Source organism: Oryzias latipes, chromosome 1 (assembly GCF_002234675.1).
Source record: "Oryzias latipes chromosome 1, ASM223467v1".
In the NCBI taxonomy this organism is placed as follows: Eukaryota; Metazoa; Chordata; class Actinopteri; order Beloniformes; family Adrianichthyidae; genus Oryzias; species Oryzias latipes.
Window position 1 is genome coordinate 29016557 of NC_019859.2, and position 18907 is coordinate 29035463.

General features: G+C 43.8%; 1 protein-coding gene and 1 long non-coding RNA gene across 4 annotated transcripts; one reads left to right on the forward strand and one right to left on the reverse strand.

Annotated features, from left to right (window-relative positions):
• Window positions 1–3301: 3301 nt before the first annotated feature.
• On the forward strand, window positions 3302–15446 carry LOC105354740 (hemicentin-2-like). Of its 3 annotated transcripts, none has more exons than XR_002874124.1 (13): window positions 3302–3597; window positions 3694–3720; window positions 3806–3932; window positions 4010–4185; window positions 4288–4465; window positions 5569–5675; window positions 5754–6026; window positions 6870–7175; window positions 7253–7354; window positions 7432–7459; window positions 7554–7731; window positions 14787–14835; window positions 14913–14927. XR_002874124.1 is itself a non-coding variant. In XM_011479241.3 (13 exons), exons 1-13 carry the CDS (start codon window positions 3429–3431, stop codon window positions 15110–15112), a joined length of 1662 nt encoding a protein of 553 aa, XP_011477543.2. In that variant the 5' UTR covers window positions 3302–3428; the 3' UTR covers window positions 15113–15446. The 3 variants fall into 3 exon arrangements, 2 of the variants coding, with proteins under 2 accessions (XP_011477543.2, XP_020561050.2); XM_011479241.3 differs by lacking the exon at window positions 7554–7731 and adding an exon at window positions 15050–15446 and having other exon boundaries at window positions 14913–14969; XM_020705391.2 differs by lacking the exons at window positions 3694–3720; window positions 7554–7731 and adding an exon at window positions 15050–15446 and having other exon boundaries at window positions 14913–14969.
• LOC110015489 lies at window positions 4406–18873 on the reverse strand. The gene is made up of 3 exons (XR_002290696.2): window positions 18605–18873; window positions 18439–18526; window positions 4406–4518 (listed from the first exon to the last, which is right to left on the reverse strand). It is a non-coding gene; the product is annotated as an uncharacterized LOC110015489 (long non-coding RNA).
• Window positions 18874–18907: the final 34 nt, after the last annotated feature.

Here is an 18907-nt window from a genome sequence, read left to right on the forward strand (position 1 = left end):
GAAGAAACTGAACTCTCTGATGCCTTTCAGCTTTTACACCCAGACTTTTTCATTCAAGCTTTGCAACAAACACTAGCTTCATTCATAATCCATTTAGCTTTTCAAAGATGAGGCTACAGTTCTTTCACAAGCAGTGATAACAGAAATACTAGTAACACTACTGTAGTTTGAGATTGTGAAGAATGTTAACATTTACTTTGAAGTTTTTAGATTTTCTAGACAAATGCAAATTTCTCAGTATTTTGCTCCACTCTATTTTTTTCTTTTTCTAAGAAACAATTTTAATAGACAAGTTTGTTTGGATAATTAAACGTGTAAAAAAGACATGGTGCCACATTTGGTCCCGGACTGTTGCTTGAAATCCTCTGACTTGAGAGTTATTGTATCATAACTTCTGTTGAAGAAAAAGTGTTTTTGATCCTTTAGAAGAATCCTGACTTTTTATTCTTTGTTCTGCTCTTCTTGTGACCGTTTCCATTCTTTCACCATCTTTCAGACAAGATCCTAAACTCTTTTTTCGAAGGAACATCTCCTACCGACCCCCCCCGAGGTAAATGACTTCTCCGTAGGCTTCATGGATCAATTACAGAGCTGCGAAACTGTCTTTTCATTTTTTTCAGAGTGTCTACCGTCCCTCACAGAGGTGATCGTGGTCACGCTGTCTTGTTTCTTCGTGCTGGTGCTGGGAGTGGGATCCGTCTCTCTGATCAAGATCCTTGAACACAACCGAGGTCTGTGAGTCTATGGGGCGGGGGGGTCTTCACCTACAGAAATGTATACTCTCAGATGTTTGTTTGTTTTTCTCTCCATGCCCCCTGCTCTGCGTTTCCAGCCCTCAGCAGCGTTTCTTTAGCGAAGTAAGTTCAGCCTGAGACCATAAATCCAGGTTTGTTTGTTTTATTGAACATTTGTACCAAGGCCAAAAAAGCTCACTAAACTGCGGATGAGAACAATGTAAGCTAGAAAGCAATGTCCAATATGTTGACAGGACATGCGCTGAAAGTCCACTGAGCATCTGCAAATCTAGAGACAATAGAGACACATATGGACCCATAATCTCTGAAATCACTTAGAGGGCTCTAAAAAGTGGGTCGGCCATTTTTTAGCGGAAGTTTACTTTGCCCACTTCTGCCCCTCCAAAATAAGGCGACTGGGCGGGACAAAGGAAAGGGACAGGGTCCAGTCATACACGCGCCCTCCCAAAGATAAGAACCACTGCTCCTAAAAAGGGTTCTTGTGCAGGCCTGGAGCAGAGGGGAACCGACGGCTCCACTGCTAACGTGATGACAGCTAGCTTGATTGTTGCCCCCCACACCCCAACCCATTTAACCAGACTGATGGCATAGCAATAAGCTTTAAGAAGACTGTTTAACTTTTTTTTTCTTTTCCTTTATTTATTTTTTAATAGATTATGAAGACGTTGTTGATGTGTAGAAGTCGTTTCTGATTTGTAAATTATTCAATAAAAGCAATCCACCAAGTCTGCAACTTTATTATCTGCGTGTGTGAAACATCCAAATGTCAGTTTCCGCATGTCAGGCACAACTGTCTCCATAAATCCTTATTTGGAGGAGAACTGTAAATAGCAGCTTTTTTTTTCTTTTAAGTCTAAGGCTCTTTATCAGTTTCCTAATTGGCTCTTTTTTACCCAAAGAAACTTTCCAAATGCGTTTTGTTTTTTTGTATTTTATTTTTGTTTTTAGCACTTGGCTACTGACTTAGAAATCCGAGCCGATGCTTAAAATCACGTGACGCGTCAAGACAGACCATGTGGTGAAGAGAATCCGGTAGTTTTCCAAAATAAAACTTCCTTCAAATATAACTGAAGTTAGCCTATGCATTTTATTCGGTCTGTAGCTCAGTACCAAGTGACCCAAGGACCGGTAGTGGTCCGTGGCCCGGTGACCACTGAACTAGAAGTTGCTCCTTTCTAAAACCTGCCTTCAGTGGTCATTTGAGGAACTGAAACATTTACTGCTTGCTTCCAATTCAGCAGTTAAGAAACAAATGAATCACATTGAGATAGGTGCTGTTCAAAACTTTTACGCCAAAGCTTTAGCTCCAGTGTTTACTTTCTTTTGGCGACCGTTACGCTTCAACCGTATCCACACTTAATGCAATTCCAGCAGATTCTCAAGCAGAGAAAAGCAGTTTTGCGCTGACAAGCAACACTTTCCTGTATTGAAGTGTTTACGGAATCAACGTAGATCAGCCGATTCCGTTTACGTTTGTAAAATGAAAAGCTGCTTTTTCCTGCTTTAGAATCACCTGATTCATTGTGATCACATGAAAGGTAAAAGATTTATGGTATGTCAAAGAGCATGTTGGCAGCAACAGCTCTGGTGTTGAAGGGTTAAAAACTGCTCTGGTCAGTTTCACAGAAGTTTCTACGCAGGTCAAGGGTTCAAGAACACTTACAGATTTGTATAAATATATACCTGATAGGCACTTAAATATTGGTTTTACACTGTATAACCCTTGTATTATCCTATGGGGTTCAGATGACCTGATCCTTACATAGACGTGTTATCCCTACCATGACAAAGGCGAATAAAGGTGAAGAGGATTTCATGTAATCCATGGACACCAGTGAAGATCACAAATCATTGAAGAAAAAAGGTTTAGCGGACTGTCTAGTGGGTCTAGGTGACCCAATTCCCAATGTTAAAAGTGCCTAGGATAGCACAAGGGTTAAAACGTCAGAGTTTGATTTGTAACCTGCATGGTTGCTGCTTTTTACAGTCACTTGATTTTTCTCAGCCAGTTTATGCCTTGTTTCATCCAGCTGTGCTGCATGGCCTCTCTCTGAGCCGAGGTCACACCAGAGTTTACCAGCAGAACTCCAAGTCCAGGACCGAGCAATGCAGGAATCTACAAACAACAGCCAGAGAGCCACACTGTCCACTGAAACCAACCATCTCCAGTCAGTCCACTGTTGATTCATCAAATGACCACCGGCACAAATTTTCCTTTTTTACTTTAGAACTGCTTTGCACTCTCAAAATATAAGTGTCATTAAAAAAAATTGGAAAAAAAGAGAAGATGCTGCTCCATGGTAACCACGGTAACCTTTTCCTTATGAACCAAAGCTGAATCAGGTATGAACCGAGCTAGTGTCAAACTTTTCTCTTCAGACATTTTTGCTCTATTGGTAAAAAAATAACAATTTGTATGATTTAAAATCTATATTTTGCTCTTGTTTTCATTCTGGTCCAAAAAATGTCCCAGTTTGTCCAGCACGATGACTGTACACTTGGAATAAACATAAATCTGTCAAAATTCTCTTTATTTAAGACTTATTGTTTGTTCTCTCTGAAAGTTATTTGTTAGGTATTGTGTCTTTTTCAGGTGTGTAAAGTTAGTTGAAGGAAAATTGGACATGACTTGGTTGCTTCCTCAGTGGCCAGTGCTGTAGTTTTGTATCAAACATGGCAGCTAACTGCCCGATGCTTCAGACAGGGAGGGGACAGCACTATCAGTGGCTTGCACATGCTTGTGAGCTGGTGTCACAGCACAGACGCTCTTGCTGCCCTGGAGCTGCAGGACAGGCTCTCGTTTTCTGCAGGATGCTTGTTTCCTTCTCAATTGTTGTTCTTGGTGAGTGATTGACACAAACTGCTTACGTTCAGGCGTTCACACCTCGAGGTTCAGTTTGGACCCTCATGAACTTGTCATGTCTTGTTGGGCCTGCAGGGTTGTGTTGCGGCGGCGGTGACAGCGGTTCGTCAGTTGGTTTGTTAGCCGATTTTGCAGCTGCTAGTTTCTTGCGCGTGCTCACACAGGCTGGTTTCATGTTTCCTCACAGATGAATTGTCGCTGGGCCGTCCAAAGCTTTTCGGCCCCTCAGAGGCTCTGGTCACAGAGATCGAGAGCTTTATCTGTGAAGTGCCAATTCACCCTCAAAATGAGTCCATCCTTCTACGCTTATTCAAGTAAGAGCCCCTCCCCATACGGGTAAAGTGCAGCATGATGGTGGTGAGGTCTTCGCCAACTACCAGCATTTTTGCAGGGAGGGGGACCGCACCAACGTGCTGGGGGAATACACCTCTATGAGGGGGGAGATTGGTGTCATTCCAAAAAAGATCCAGCTGTCCCATGAAGGTTACCTGGAGTGTGTGGCCAGCGTGCAGAACAACTCGGCCATTAGTCCAACTGTCAGTCAAACCCACTACTTAAAGGTCATTGGTGAGTCCCTTTGATGAGTAGAGTGAGATCAATAATAACATGTACTGTATGTCCATCACAGGATGTGAAGATTAAATGTGGCTTACTTCCGTTGTCCTGCAGAGCCAGTGAAGGGGGCACAGATCACCCCCTCAGGTCCTGTGGAGCTCTTTGAAGGGGGTGAAGTGGAGCTGCAGTGCAGACTCAGTGCTGGTAATCATGTGTCCTTCATGTGGCTGCGTGACGGACAGATCATCTCCTCCTCCCTCATCCCTGCAGACGACAGCTTCGTGATCAGCCGGTAAGACCCGCCACAGCTCGCTTATGGTGGTTCCTGCAGACCTGAGGTTTCACCTCAAACAGGGACAGGTTGGAGATTTTTCACACAACTCAGAATCTAGCTTTTACAACTCTAAAGGGGTTTTTGCCCTCTGGGTAATCCACATTTCCTCCTCATATGAGAAGGAATGAGACTTGTTACAAACACTTTTAAAAGTTCTCAGTAGGGTTGAGGTCCGGGTATGTTGGGGGCCACACCATCAGTTTATCTCTTTTTGTGCTCATAGCAGCAAATGATGTAGAGGTATTCCTTGCAGCATAAGATGGTGCAGTGTCATACATGAAAATGATTTTGTTATGGAAAGCATGGTTCTTCTTTTTGGGCTATGGAAGAAAGTGGTCAGTCAGAAAGTCCACCTACTTTTCAGAGGTCATTTTCACACCTTCAATCCCAATGATTCCGGCCCAAACCATGACTCTACCACGTACTCGCTGGAGTCGCTAACCTTGTATGGCAGAAATCTCTGATTCTGCCTCTAACTCCACAAACTTGTGTGTGCTCGGAATCAGCCACAAATCTCTTAATAGTATGATGATCATATATAGAATATTAATGTATTTCTGACATATATGTCTAAATGTGTAAACCGTGTAAATTCAAAATTGAATTAAATCAAATCAAATGGACCGAAAAACTGGAAAAACTTGTGGCTCGAATCGATCTAGACTCTGGCGAATTAAATCGGATTGATTCTGGAAATGATTTGTGATACCCAGCCCTGGCTGGGATGGTGGCCCTGATTTTCTCATACCAGTAATTCTCACATTTATCGACTGACAAACAGGTTTAACTTTAAAAGAACTGATCAACAGGAAGAAAATTTCAAATATGTGGCTGGCAGGAACCAACATTTTACGACATAAGGACAAGTAGCTGAATCCAATCATTGCGTGTCGCAACACAACACAACGTTTTTTATGAAAATGCAGGAAAACATGGTCACAAAAACTGTTAAAATTACCCTGAAAATGGTTAAAAATCGTGAATCCCAGTTCTTTATTAAAGCTTGTGTTGCACAGTTGCTGAAAAAGAAAAAGAAATAATAAGAATTCTGTGTTCCTCAGAGCGACCGTGAAGGACAGCGGTTCCTACACCTGTGTGGCTACCAACAGCTTCAACAACACAAAGGTCTTCAACACCAGCAGCCCTGAGCTCCATGTCACAGTCAAAGGTCTGACCGCAGCCTTCAATGCTCAGTCATGTTTTTTAAGAGCATTTTGGAGTTATGTTTCCCCTCCTGTTTCCTCAGCACGGGTGTCAAACCCCGACATCTCTTTCACAGTGTTAAAGGAGAGTTACCAAAGTTATTTTTGCGTGATCTCCTGCCAGTCAAGCAAAGGAACTCCTCCGATCAGGTTTTCACTCTTCAACGGCACAGATCTAGTCAGCAATGTGACCGTTCAGCAGAGACGCGCTACATTTAAAGTTCCTGTGGTCCTGGACCAGCATTTGGGATTGTTCCAGTGCAGAGCAACCAACAGCAACCAGACTAGCAGCAGTCTCTGGATGCCCTTAGAAATCGGTGTGTAAACTTGTGAACACGTAGTGTACATTACAGGGGCTGAGAGAGCTTAAAATAACCTCCAATTCTGTCCTGGAGGAACACCTCAATTCTAAAAAAACACCATGCATACAACCAGACAATTAAGTACAGCATTTAAGCCACACAACACTGAATATGGCTTTTGATTAAGCACCCAACATCTGTTCCAGATTTAAACCCAACAAGGAAGTACCACACACTGCAGTTCCTCCACAGGAGGAAAAAATCTCCATTGACTTCTATGTCAAACAATCTGCTTTACACCTCACTGTTTTGCTGTCTTTGGATTGTTGTTGGATTGGGTGGAGTAACTTTGACCATTAAGTTATTGTGACTCTGGATTAACTTCAGTCATGGTTCCTGCCCACTTCAGGATTCATTTTTGGCAAGCAGAATCCAATGTCAAAGCAAAGATTATCCATCCAGCGTGTTTATGTCTTTGCTTTTAATTTAATTGCTTTTAATTTACTTTATTTGCTTTTGGGTCAGCAGTTAAGGGTAAAGTTAAGGGTATGGCTAAGGATAAAACCAGATTGAAACAGCTTAAAAACTGCAGTTTTAGTACAGCTCAAATCAGTCTCGGGGGTTCTTTACAAAGAGAACCATTAAAACAAAAAAATGAATCGTAAAAGTTAAGATGAGAGATATTTGGCACGAGTCCAAATGGATGATTGCAGATGCCGAGCGTTTTTGCAGTGTGTGTTGGATTTGTATTTAAATTAGCATTTTTATTGCAAGTTGAAATTATCTCTGGCTGCTTTTCTAAATGATTTGTAGTTGCAATTTTTCATCTTACTTGCCTTTTTTAATCTCAATACTCAGTCCCAGTCGGTGGGCCTGTAACCATGCGCTACAACTATGACGTGGCAGAAAACTATGAAGTCATCTTCTTGAGGCTCTACTGCAAGCCAGACAGAGGTTCTCATCCACGCTTCCAATGGTATCTCAACAAGTACCCCCTTCATGACCGAGGAAGCTTCTACTATGTGTTCAACCAACTGCCAGGACAGTCCATCCTGGTGGTTTCTGTGGGGAAGGTCAGCGCAGGGATCTACCACTGTGAAGTGTCTGACAGCTTTGACAACAGCACTGTCATTAACAGCAGGAAGCGCTATCTGGATAGAAAAGGTACAGCTGACACTGCAAGAACAAAACCTCCCAGTGAAAGGTAAAGGACACACTTTCATGTCCTCTTAATCTTTCAGTGTTGAACCATATTCCAGTTTTAGTGGCCGCTGTTGTGTTCGGGTCTTTTTCCGTCATCGTCCTCCTGGTGTCTGCCTGCTGTGCGGCAGGCGTGGCTTTCAGTAAGTCTATGGACGGCTTTTATCTGCATTTGCTCCTCGTCAGTTCATTCGGTAAAATAATTTTGCTGTTTTTCCAGGAAGGAAGAGGAACATAGAAACATCTCTGTGAGTATTTCCTTTTTTCAATCGTGATTGCTTGGTGAACAATTTTTTTTAGAAGACAGACAACTGATTTTCCACCCATCTTTGTTTTTCATAGAGCCCTACATCGACAGTTTTTGAGTAGGCTTCCTACAATGTTCAACCTTACATTTGTGAACACTGTTGAATTCCTCTTCTTTTATGATATATGTTAGTAATCTTACAGCTGGGAAGGCCAAGAACCAGAGAAACTGGGTCAAACTTGAAGTCCTCTTTCAGAGTTTTTCGCATTTCAAGTAAGACATCTCTCCAGTAAATCTGTATCTTAATACAAGAACAGAAATAATGAGTGAGATTGCTGATCTCCATCTTACACTTAAGGGAGAATGGAGCGACATCCTTTCTGTATCGGAGAGACGGCTTGGGGCAATATGTGCTCGATGCAGTATCAATAGTTGTATTGCTCTTGTCTGGTTTACACACTGTTATTTTCCTTGCATTATCCCAAATATCTTCACACATCTCTTCCATTATTGCAACACCAAGCCCCCTCTCCCAGACCCCTTCAACCCGTATCTAAGAACTAGCATTGAAACATTTACTCAGGGCGGCGTAAAAGGATCTCATTGAGGCCTCTCCCTGACGGAGAAGCGTCAGTTTTTTTTTTTTTTTTTTTTTTTTTTTTTTTTTTAACTTGTCCTGTCCAACAGCTAGGCAAACAGATGAGAGCTGAGGGCCTCTTGTGTTGGACATATTTTATTTTAACAAGAGGGGTTATTCATCTTCAGACAAACCAAAGGTATGTCTGAATAAACCCCTTTTGTAATTGAGGCCAAAATTTATTAATTTCAATCATGTTTGAAAATCATTGGTGTTGGACCGGACGGAAAAGGAAAGAGGGGAAGAAGAGAGAGGGACGTTAGAGAGAGGGGGGGGTAGGAGGGTGATAATAGGAGGGGAAGGGGGGTAAGACCATGAAGCAGCATAGAGCAGACAGGTTTACTGGTTGTTTATCGTTACGGTACGGTTCAAATGTAGTACAAAAAGGGCGGGGCCTGTTCACACACACTCAAAAATTATCAACACACCTGCTAGCCGCAAAAATGTCCACATGTCAACATGCACACAAAACAGATAGTGTTCACGAACGCATACCTATGCCTTTAAACCAACTAGTGTGAAATCTTTCATTCATTCAATCATGCAAACTATTAGTGCAAAGGTGAGCTAACACCTGTGCTCAGGTGAGTGTTTATGTTCTTCTAAAATGGATGGTGGAATGTGAAAAGAAGGAGGAGGAGCGCCCAGCCACCCCCACACCCATACCCCCGCCGCAGCAGCAGCGGCAGCCGGAATTCCCCCAACACCACACGGGAACAGGCAGGGAACAACCGCCCCCCGGGCGACCAAGACCGCCACCCAGGCCAGGGCCAGCCGGACCGCCGCGAGGCCCCCAGAGCCAGAGAGCAGGGAGGCGCAGAGGGAAAGAGAGCGCCGCCCCAGCCCAGCCAGGAAAGCAGCCCCCCGCCGCGCCGGAAGAGCCCAACGCAGGGCCCCACCGGAGAGGGACGCCCACAGCCCCAGACGAGCACCCCACCACCACCCAGGAGTTCCGGGCATCCCCCCGCCCCGACCCCAGGTACGAGCCAGGACCCCCCAAGGGAGACCCGCTCCGCACTCCAGGCCGCCACCCACCCGGCCCACGGTTGGTCCAGGTAGGAGCAAGGCAGGGGCCCGCCGCCCCCGCCCAGGAGGGGGGAACCCCGGGGAAAAAAGGGCGGCCCACAAGGGATGTTATAAATATGGCCCGACCAGGCTCGGCCATGTTGGAAGTTTGGCGGGGCCCAGCGCCCAGGGGCAAGGACCAGGACCCACCCCCCAGGGACACGAACACCCCCGGCTCAGGTGTAATATGAACCCCCCCACCGTGCGGAGAGAGCACCGCCGGGCCCAGGGAGCCGGCACCCAAGGGACACGGCCGCCATCGCCAAGGGGCCCGCACCCCCCACCAGGGAAGGGGTAGGGGACAGATGGACCCAGGTCCCACCTTCCTTGTAAAATGTGTGTGCGTGTATGGGTGTTTGAGAGGGTGTTTGTGTGCATGTGTGTGTGTTTATGTTTGAATGTATATATTGAAGGGGGAGGGGTGTGTGTACTAAGGGGGGTGCAGTTAAAATTGGCGAGTAGGGCACTAAGGGGACATCTCCTGATTACTCACAGTGATGTCCCCTTACCCTCCACACCAAGGGGCCCTAAATGTCTAAGGTGCGGTTAAAATTGGCGGGTAGGGTGCCAGGAGGACATCTGCTGCTTGCTTGCAGTGATGTCCAAGCACCCCCCCTACCAAGGACCCTACATGTCTAAGGTGCAAATAAAACCGAAAGAGGGGGGGCCCACTCCATACGGCAACCATAGGAGGGGGGCCACTCCCAAGTAGCCCCCCCCCAAGGCGCATCGCAGGCTAGACCCCCCACCCCCTCACCCTAATATGAGGTTATATAAGGAAGGGGGTAAGTTGGGGACAGCTGGTAGACTGTCCCCCGGTGGTCAAACAGCCGTCCCCCAGCCCACCCCCAGCAAAGGGGCCAGGGCCACCCAGCCCAGGGGCCCACCCCCGGAGGCGCCGACACCCCAGGCCCGGCACCACCCACCCCACACAGAGAGAGAGGAGCCAGAAAGCGTCGCCCCCCCCCGGAGCAAGCCCAGGCCCCCACCCCCAGACGCCGGCCCTAGAAGAGCTCTGGTCAGGCCTCGACGGGACCGAGGAGGCCAACCGGCCGAGGCAACCACTGATTGCCTCAGCGGAGACCCCGACCCGCTAGCCCCCCGACCCGTACTAATAATGGGCCCCCCCTCCCCCCCAGAACGCCCCCCCACAGGACAGGGCCGACAAGCCCCCCACCCCACCCCACCCCAGACCCCGCAGCCGAAGCGGGTGACGCCCAGAGCGACCGGGGGCCCCGAGAGGGTTGTCCCGTCCCGTCCCAGAGCCAGGGAAGGGCCGATCCCAGCCCCAGGTACAGATGGGCAGCCCATCCGGCGCCGCTGGGCCCCCCCCACCCGAGCAGGGCCCCCCGCCAACCCCCCCCAGCACAGGCAAAGGGATCACCCCCCCAAGCCAAGCCAGACCACCACCCCACCCCCCCACCACGCACCCCCACACCCAAGCCCAGAGGACCACGCAGCGCCCCAGCCCGCCCCACCCAGGCACCGGACCCGACCCCCCGACCAACGGAGCCCCCCACCGCCCCCGCCAGGCACCGGAAGCCCCGACCCCCACCCCAAACCACGGCAGAAGGGCAAGGAGCAGCGACGACCAAGCCCCCCACCCCCTAAGTCATGGAGTCAACCACAGGAGACCAGAGAGACTGAATTCTTTCAAAGTTACTTGAGCTTTGGGCTGACATTTTTTCCAAGCTGATATGATCAAACAGCAGATTTCTGTGTTGACTTATGTTTATATTTTTCTTGTTTTTCCAATTTATTAAAATAGTTTTTTTGGCAATACAAAGAGTTATGAAAATGATAGATGCTAATCCTTCTTCTATATCGATGGCACTCATGTCACCAAGCACACAAAGTGACGGTGAGGCAGTAATTGAAACCTTAAGCCAGACTGATAAATCGGCACATACCTGCTGCCAGAGAGCCTGGACAGGAGTGCAGAACCACAGTGCGTGCATGTAGCTGTCGGGTAGATTATTATCACAGTGCTCGCAAATGTCTGAGTTACTGAGACCCATCTTGAACATCCTCTGTCCAGTGTAGTAAATTCTGTGAAGAGTTTTGAGATGGATTAGCTGCAGATTTGGACTTTTTGTCAGTTTAAAGGTGTTTAGACAAAGTTTTGACCAGAAGCTTTCATCTGTGCTGATGCTCAAATCTGCATCCCATTTTTTTGTTGGAAGGGCAATATTGTTATCTAAATTTCATAAAAGTTTGTATATTTTGGAGAGAGTTCTATTCATTGAAAAATTAATCAGAGTGGTAACTACATCTGGTAGCTTTAAATCGTCGTCTTTAATTTTATACTTTTTAGTAATACTTGATTTAAGTTGCTGATATTCCAAGAAGTTATTTATTCCATGTTTGTCTTGAAGTTCCTGGGGGGTTATGAATCTTCTATCAATAATTACGTGCTCTAGTTGTTTTATGCCCCCTGCTTGCCAAGCTGGGAAGTGAATCATTTTTTTGTTAATAAGGATGTCCGGGTTGTTCCAGATGGGTGTCATTTTGCACGGTTGAATTGATGATTTTGATATTTTGAGAAATTCCCACCAGGCTGTTAAGGTGGCATTTATATTAATGCTTTTGAAACAATCCTGTTTTTTAACTGTTTGGCTAATAAATGGTAGCTGTGACAGGTTGATCTTTCCACATAACGCCTGTTCCAAGTCTAACCATGAGTTGGTTTCTGGATTATTTTTTAACCATTTTAAGATGTATTGTAATCTATTTGCAAGAAAGTATTTGTGGAAGTTAGGTAATTCTAATCCTCCACAGTTTTTTGCAGATTTTAAAGTTTTTAGACTAATTCTTGCAGGTTTGTTGTTCCATAGAAAGCTTGATATGGATGAGTCTAATGTTTTGAACCATTTTAATGGCGGTTGTGTGGGAATCATTGAGAAGAGATAATTAACCTTGGGTAAGATTTTCATTTTAACCGTGGCTACCTTGCCCATAAGGGACAAAGGCAGGTTGGTCCAGCGTGTTAGATCGTCCTGTATGCTTTTCAGTAATGGGGTGTGGTTTAGCTGCACCAGTTCTGATAGTTTGGGGGAAAAGTAGATACCCAGATATTTGATATTTCCTGTTTTAACTGGAATTGTGAGTCTTTGTTCCATATTCCTGTTGAGTGGTAATAAAACAGACTTATTCCAATTAATGGAATAGTCTGATATGGAGGAGAATTCATTTATGATCATTGCTGTTTCATTTACAATATGTAAATTCCTTAAAAACAGTAATATGTCATCCGCATAAAGACTAATTTTATGATGGCTGTGTTTGGTTTTTATTCCTATAATGCTCTCATTCTGTCTTATTGCTGCAGCTAAAGGCTCAATGAATATAGCAAAAAGAGAAGGAGAGAGTGGGCAGCCCTGTCTGGTTCCTCTTCCAAGAAAAAACCTGTTTGAGGTCTGTTTATTAGTTCTAACTGATGCATTGGGGTTGTGATATAATATTTTGATCCAATTGATGAATGCTTCTCCAAAACCAAACTTCTGGAGGGCAGCAATAAGGAACTTCCAATTAACTCTGTCAAAGGCTTTTTCAGCATCCAGCGATAGTACCGTCATTTCCTGGTTTTTAATGGTGGCAAAGTCTATTATATTAACTAGTCTACGGACATTATCATCCGAGTGTCTGCCTTTGATGAATCCAGTCTGGTCGAAGTGAATTATGTGAGGAGTGATTTTTTCTATTCTCTGTGCTAGTGCTTTGCAGATAATTTTTACATCTGCATTGATTAGAGAAATAGGGCGATAGCTTGAAGGACTAGTGGGATCTTTGTCTGGTTTTAGAAGAAGAATTATGTTGGCTGAGTTCATGTTAGGTGGCATTGATTGGCTCTCATTAATAGATGTGACAGTTTTATAAAATGTTGGTGCCAGTTGTTCCCAGAATTCTTTATAAAACTCAGCAGGAAAGCCGTCAGGCCCTGGTGCTTTACCATTGGGCATAAGTAACAGAGCTTCATGAAGTTCAGACGGCGAGAGCGGAGAATCTAAGTTTGTGATTTGATCCTCATTTAGCCTGGGTAGGTTTACATTATTAAGAAATGAGTCAATACTTTGCTCTGACGGATTGATCTGCGGTGTGTACAGGTTTTTATAAAAGTTTTCAAATGCGTTATTAATTTTGACCGGGTCATGGGTGACATTTCCTGTTTGGTCCATAATAGAGGTGATTGATGATTTTTCTCTGTTAATTTTAAGCTGATTAGCCAGAAATTTGCCAGATTTATTAGAGTTTTCAAATCTTTCAAGTCGTAGCCTTTGTATTTGAAATTGTGTTTGTTTATTAATGATGTCATTTAACTGCAGCTTTAAATTTTTCAGATCTCTCAGAATGTGTTCCTGTGCAGAAGCAGCATAAGCAGTCTCCAGGGTTTTGATTTTATTTTCTAATTCTAATAAATCTGCTTTCTCTTTGCGTTTTTTGTGCGTTGAATAAGAAATGATTTTCCCTCTCATGACTGCCTTTGCTGTTTCCCAAAGAACGCACGGTGGGATGTCAGTTTTTCCATCTGTGTGACTCTCACTTAAGCCAACAGTGAAGTATCCTTGGAAATGAAGTCTCTGCTCTGGAAATACCTGAACAAATCGTTCTTTGATATATCATATTCATCCATAATTTGGTTCAAAGGCATAAGGGAGGGGCCATTCAATAGATCCCCAAAGAACAGATTTCCTTAGCTGACCAATTTTTGAAGGCCACGTCCAAAGTGCCAGGAAGGAAGTCAGGGTTATCAGTGGTTGGAGTGAGAGCCGAGGTACACCTTTGTCTACCTTCCATTTGTTGTATAAGTCTCCATGCTCTAACTGCATTGACAGTAACTGAGTTGCTGCAAAGTTTTTTAATACATTTCAGCGTTTTGTTAAAAAGAAGATTACTTAGAGGATAGGCTGAGATGGACTTCTCAACATCCATCTAGATTGAGCAAGCATCATCTAATCCAATCAACCACCAGTATGCATCTCAGATGGGCGCTCACGTGATATCTCCTGATATCAGGGACGTCAAGCCCATGAATTCCTATCTAAACCAGAAGCAGATCAAATTAAACCTCTGAATGGGTCCCACTTCCATCCAGTTTTTGAACTCACTTCATTCCCTTCGAGGTCACAGGGTTGCTGGAGCTTATACCAGACACTATTAGGTTGGATGGGTCGCCAGTCCGTTGCAGGCCGCAATATCCACTGAACACAAATGGGTTTAATTTAATCTGTAACAAACTTTTCTCAGTCTATTAGCGAGTTTTTGGTCAAGATGTGCTTTCAATGTTGACCGTTAAATCTATCTCCTTCTAGCATAATATATATGCACATGGGAGAGGAATCTAATTATTGTATTAAAAATGAACGCGTGAAATGATTAATGAGTACTTTTTTGTTCATAAAAGATACAAGCTGTCCCTTGTGGCTCTGTCTACTTCCAGGTTGTGTGTAAGGACCAGCTCGGGTCCAGTTGAACACACACCAACAGTACAAAAAGGCTTCACAGTTTGGGGACCATATTAGGGATTTTTTGCACATTTTAAGAATTCATCCGCAGTCCCAAATCTGCTGTTTGAACAACTTTGTCAACCTCTTGTAATGGTAGGAAACAACACTTGTTTTCTCCACAGACTCGCCTTGGAGATGGAGCAAAGGGCTACTGTCTGTGAGGATGAGCTGGTCAGTCGGCATGTTCAGTGCTTTGTTTCATTATTACAAACTTCGATATTTTAATTTTTAATCATATCTCTTTGCAGGAACTTTCAATATACAGTGAGGATGTGGTGACTGCTGAAGAGGCAGAATTTGATCATGTGAGAGTAAATGATTGAATGGTGGCATCATGAATGAGGTCTGAACATTTTTCAAACCCAGTTGTTCATGTCCCTCTCAGGCATCTGCAGATTCTGTGGATGAGTGGACTCAGTTTGATGAGAAGATGCTCGACGAGCTTTAAGAGGACATATTTGCTCAGCTGTGCATGAAAGAACATTCACTACGCCGGATCTCTTTTTTCTTGTCTTTTTACCATAAATATTTTTTTTTATTTACTCGTACATTAGTGTTGTGCCAAGCTGGGCACACATCTTGTGAGTCTGCAAAACTGGCTTCAGTCACCTGTTAAAGTAACATTTTTTCATAAAGTATCTTGTAAAAGAAGACGAAAAAGAAGAAAAGACTAAGGCAAAGCATCATTGACTGATGTCTTTGCATTATTGTCACTCATTTGTTTTAGAAATAATGCTTTTGTATTTTTATTTCTTAAACAATGAAATGCCTAACAAGTGAAACTTTTGTAATTCATTTATTTTGTTGGAACTGCAATGAATAACAGACAGCAGAAGCCATGAAGAAAACCATGAAACCCCAGCATACAGTGAGGTCAATAAGTATTTGATCACCCTGTGATTTAGCAAGTTCTCCCACTTAGAAAACATGGAGGGGTCTAAAATTTTCCTTATAGGTGCATTTCCACAGTGAGAGACAGAATCTGAAGAAACATTCAGAAATCACATTGCACGATTTTTTAAAACAATTTATTTGTATATTACTGTGACAAATAAGTATTTGATCACTTGATTATCAGATAGATTTCTGACCAGCAAAGACCTGCTGTTCTGCTTTTAAATAGTCTAGCTCAGGGGTGGGCAATTCCAGGCCTCGAGGGCCGGTGTGTCTGCATGAATTCCAGACATCCTTGCCCTACTCATGGCTGATTACCTGGTTCAGGTGTGTCCAGCCAATCAGAACATGCCAGAGCAGGGTATGCTGGAAAACATGCAGGAATGCGGCCCTCAGTGCCCACCTCTGGCTAGCTCCACTCTGCTCATGATTTTAAATTAGTGGCACATGTTTGAGGTCGTTAGCTTGCATAAAGGCACCTGTGCACCCCACAATCAGTCAGAAGTCTAACTACCAACATGGGCAAAACCAAAGAGCTGTCAAAAGTCACAAGAGACAAAATTGTAGACCTTCACAAAGCTGGAAGTGGCTACAGGGCCAAGCAGCTTGGTGAGAAAAGAACAACTGTTGGAGCAATTGTCAGAAAATGGAAGAGGCTAATGATGACTGTCAATGTCCCACGGACTGGGGCCCCTCACAAGATCTCACCTCGTGGGGCATCGATGATGCTAAGGAAGGACTACACGGGAGGAGCTGGTCAATGACCTGAAGAGAGCTGGGACCACCGTTTCCAAGGCTACTATAAGTAATACATTAAAACGTCATGGTTTAAAATCATGTATCGCATGGAAGGTTCCCCTGCTGAAGTCAGCCCATGTCAAGGCCCGTCTGAAGTTTGCCAATGACCATCTTGATGATCCGGAGGAGTCATGGGAGAAAGTCTTGTGGTCAGATGAGACCAAAATAGAACTTTTTGGTCTTAACTCCATTCGTCGTGTTTGGAGGAGGAAGGAGGAGGGGCATCATCCCAAGAACACCATACCTACAGTGAAGCACGGGGTGGAAGCATCATGCTCTGGGGGTGTTTTTCTGCACAGGGGACTGGATGACTGCACTGTATTAAAGAGAGGATGAACAGGGCTCTGTATTGTGAGATATTGGGCAAAAACCTCCTCAGTCAGAGCGTTGAAGATGGGTCGTGGGTGGGTCATTCAGCATGACAATGACCCGAAGCACACAGCCAAGAAAACCGAGGAGTGGCTCCGTAAGAAGCATATCAAGGTTCTGGAGTGGCCTAGCCAGTCTCCAGACCTAAATCCAATAGAGAATCTTTGGAGGGAGCTGAAACTCTGTGTTGCTCAGCGACAGCCCCCTGAACCCTGACAGATCTAGAGAAGATCTGTATGGAGGAGTGGGCCAAAATCCCTGCTGCAGTGTGTAGAAACCTAGTGAAGAACTACAGGAACCGTTTGACCTCTGTAATTGTTAACAAAAAAGGCTTCTGCCCAAATATTGTAACTCAAGTGATCAAATACTTATTTGTCACAATAATGTACAAATAAATTGTTTTAAAAATCGTACAACGTGATTTCTGAATGTTTCTTCAGATTCTGTCTCTCACCTATGATGAACATTTTAGACCCCTCCATGTTTTCTAAGGGGGAGAACTTGCTAAATCACAGGGTGATCAAATACTTATTGAACTCACTGTATGTTGTACCAGAAAACTGTTTTTTGCTGCATCCACTCATAGACGACTAGATCCATGAATGTCTTTGTTTTCCTTGTCTGAGCTGGCATCTGGCTCAAAACTGCATGGCGGGATTGCTCTAATATTGCTTGACATTTTTGTTGCACTGGTAATGTTAAGTTTGGGTTGTGAGAGGCTGTAAGCTAGCGGAACAGAGTGTAAACAAAGGGATGATGGGAAATGGGGCCAGGCTTACTCCCTGAACAACAACCCTGTCTACATTTGTTACTACCATAGTTGTTTTACAGTGATATTGATTATTGAAGATAATGAGCTATATCATCATTATTATTTGACTGGAAAGCCACATAAATACATTTGTAAAAATCAATAGATCTTTTAGGCTCAAAAAAAGTTAATTAAAAATCCAATTGCTTTAGGTCATTAGAAAATGTTAGTGTTTGATATGGAACATCTCTAAATACGGTACTTTAATTTCACCAACAACACTCATTTTCTTCAGGTTCACTTCGAACTCAATTGTCATGTTGTTCAGTTTTTGTCACCATTTGCCACTGGCTTCTCATTTTAGTTGTGTAATCTGTGTATAGCCAAACTTATTACAAGGAGTGCTTACATGTGTATACCTCCAACATGGTGACACGTTGGGATCCAGACTGGATTTGTGAAAAATGTTCTATTCAGAAATATTCCAGTTTGTGTAATTTTTAGTGCAGTAGATTGAAAAAAGTCAACCAATATTATTATTGATTTCTTTTTTAATGCTTTTTTTAAATGAAACATCACATTTTGCAGGCCTGTTTGTTAGTAGAACACACTAGTTCAAAACTAATATACCTAATTCACCTTTAGAATAGAAAGATCGAAGCTGCAGCAAAGCATCATGGGTGAAAGTAGAGAGCATGCAGCTGAAAATGCTCATTATGCTTTTTTAACCACAGAAAATGTTCAGTGTTGTGGACGGAAAACATTGAATGATCTGAAAGAGCCACAGACTTTCATTAGAGCTGCTTTCAAAGCACAGACTTACTAAGCTAGCGCTTTTTAAATGTTAAAAATCATGAATTGACCTATAAAACCTGAGGATATACTACTTTCAAGTGTGGAAATAAAAAACAAGATTACAAAATAATCAAAATTATGTTTAAAAATAAAAGACAAGTACTTACTTGCAGTTTGTGGCGTTTTTTCCTTCTTCCTTTTATTATTTTTTTTTTTTTTACAAAGAACTTCACCACAGCACAGCTGGGTCAGAACCTGTACAATGTATAAAGGAACGATTAAACTAGGAATGGTACATTATTGCTTATTCATCAATTTGCCCACACTTTTTACCTTTTTTGAAATCCCGTTCAGGAGTTCGCAAAAATTACCCTGCGACAGACTGGCGACCTGTCCAGGGTGTCCCCTGCCTTCGCCCACAAGTGGCCGGGATAGGCTCCGGCAGCCCCGTGACCCCGAAAGGGAAAAACGGTATAAAAAAATGAATGAATGAGTTCGCAAAAATCGCTTCTCTTAGATGTTTCGAAACCTTTAAACTGTTTTTTTAATAGTATAATTTTGTCAATTCTATTGCTATTGGCATTTTTCTCTGCTCAAATATGCTCGGTCGGATGTGGCTTTTCATGGCCTGGATGC

Bases quoted from the DNA above. Each gene is read 5' to 3' on its own strand.
- LOC105354740 (XM_011479241.3), top strand. From the start codon at position 3,429: ATGGCAGCTAACTGCCCGATGCTTCAGACAGGGAGGGGACAGCACTAT. The intron at 4,186-4,287 runs GTGAGTCCCTTT...GTTGTCCTGCAG, and splicing joins CCACTACTTAAAGGTCATTG to AGCCAGTGAAGGGGGCACAG. The intron at 14,836-14,912 runs GTCAGTCGGCAT...ATCTCTTTGCAG, and splicing joins CTGTCTGTGAGGATGAGCTG to GAACTTTCAATATACAGTGA.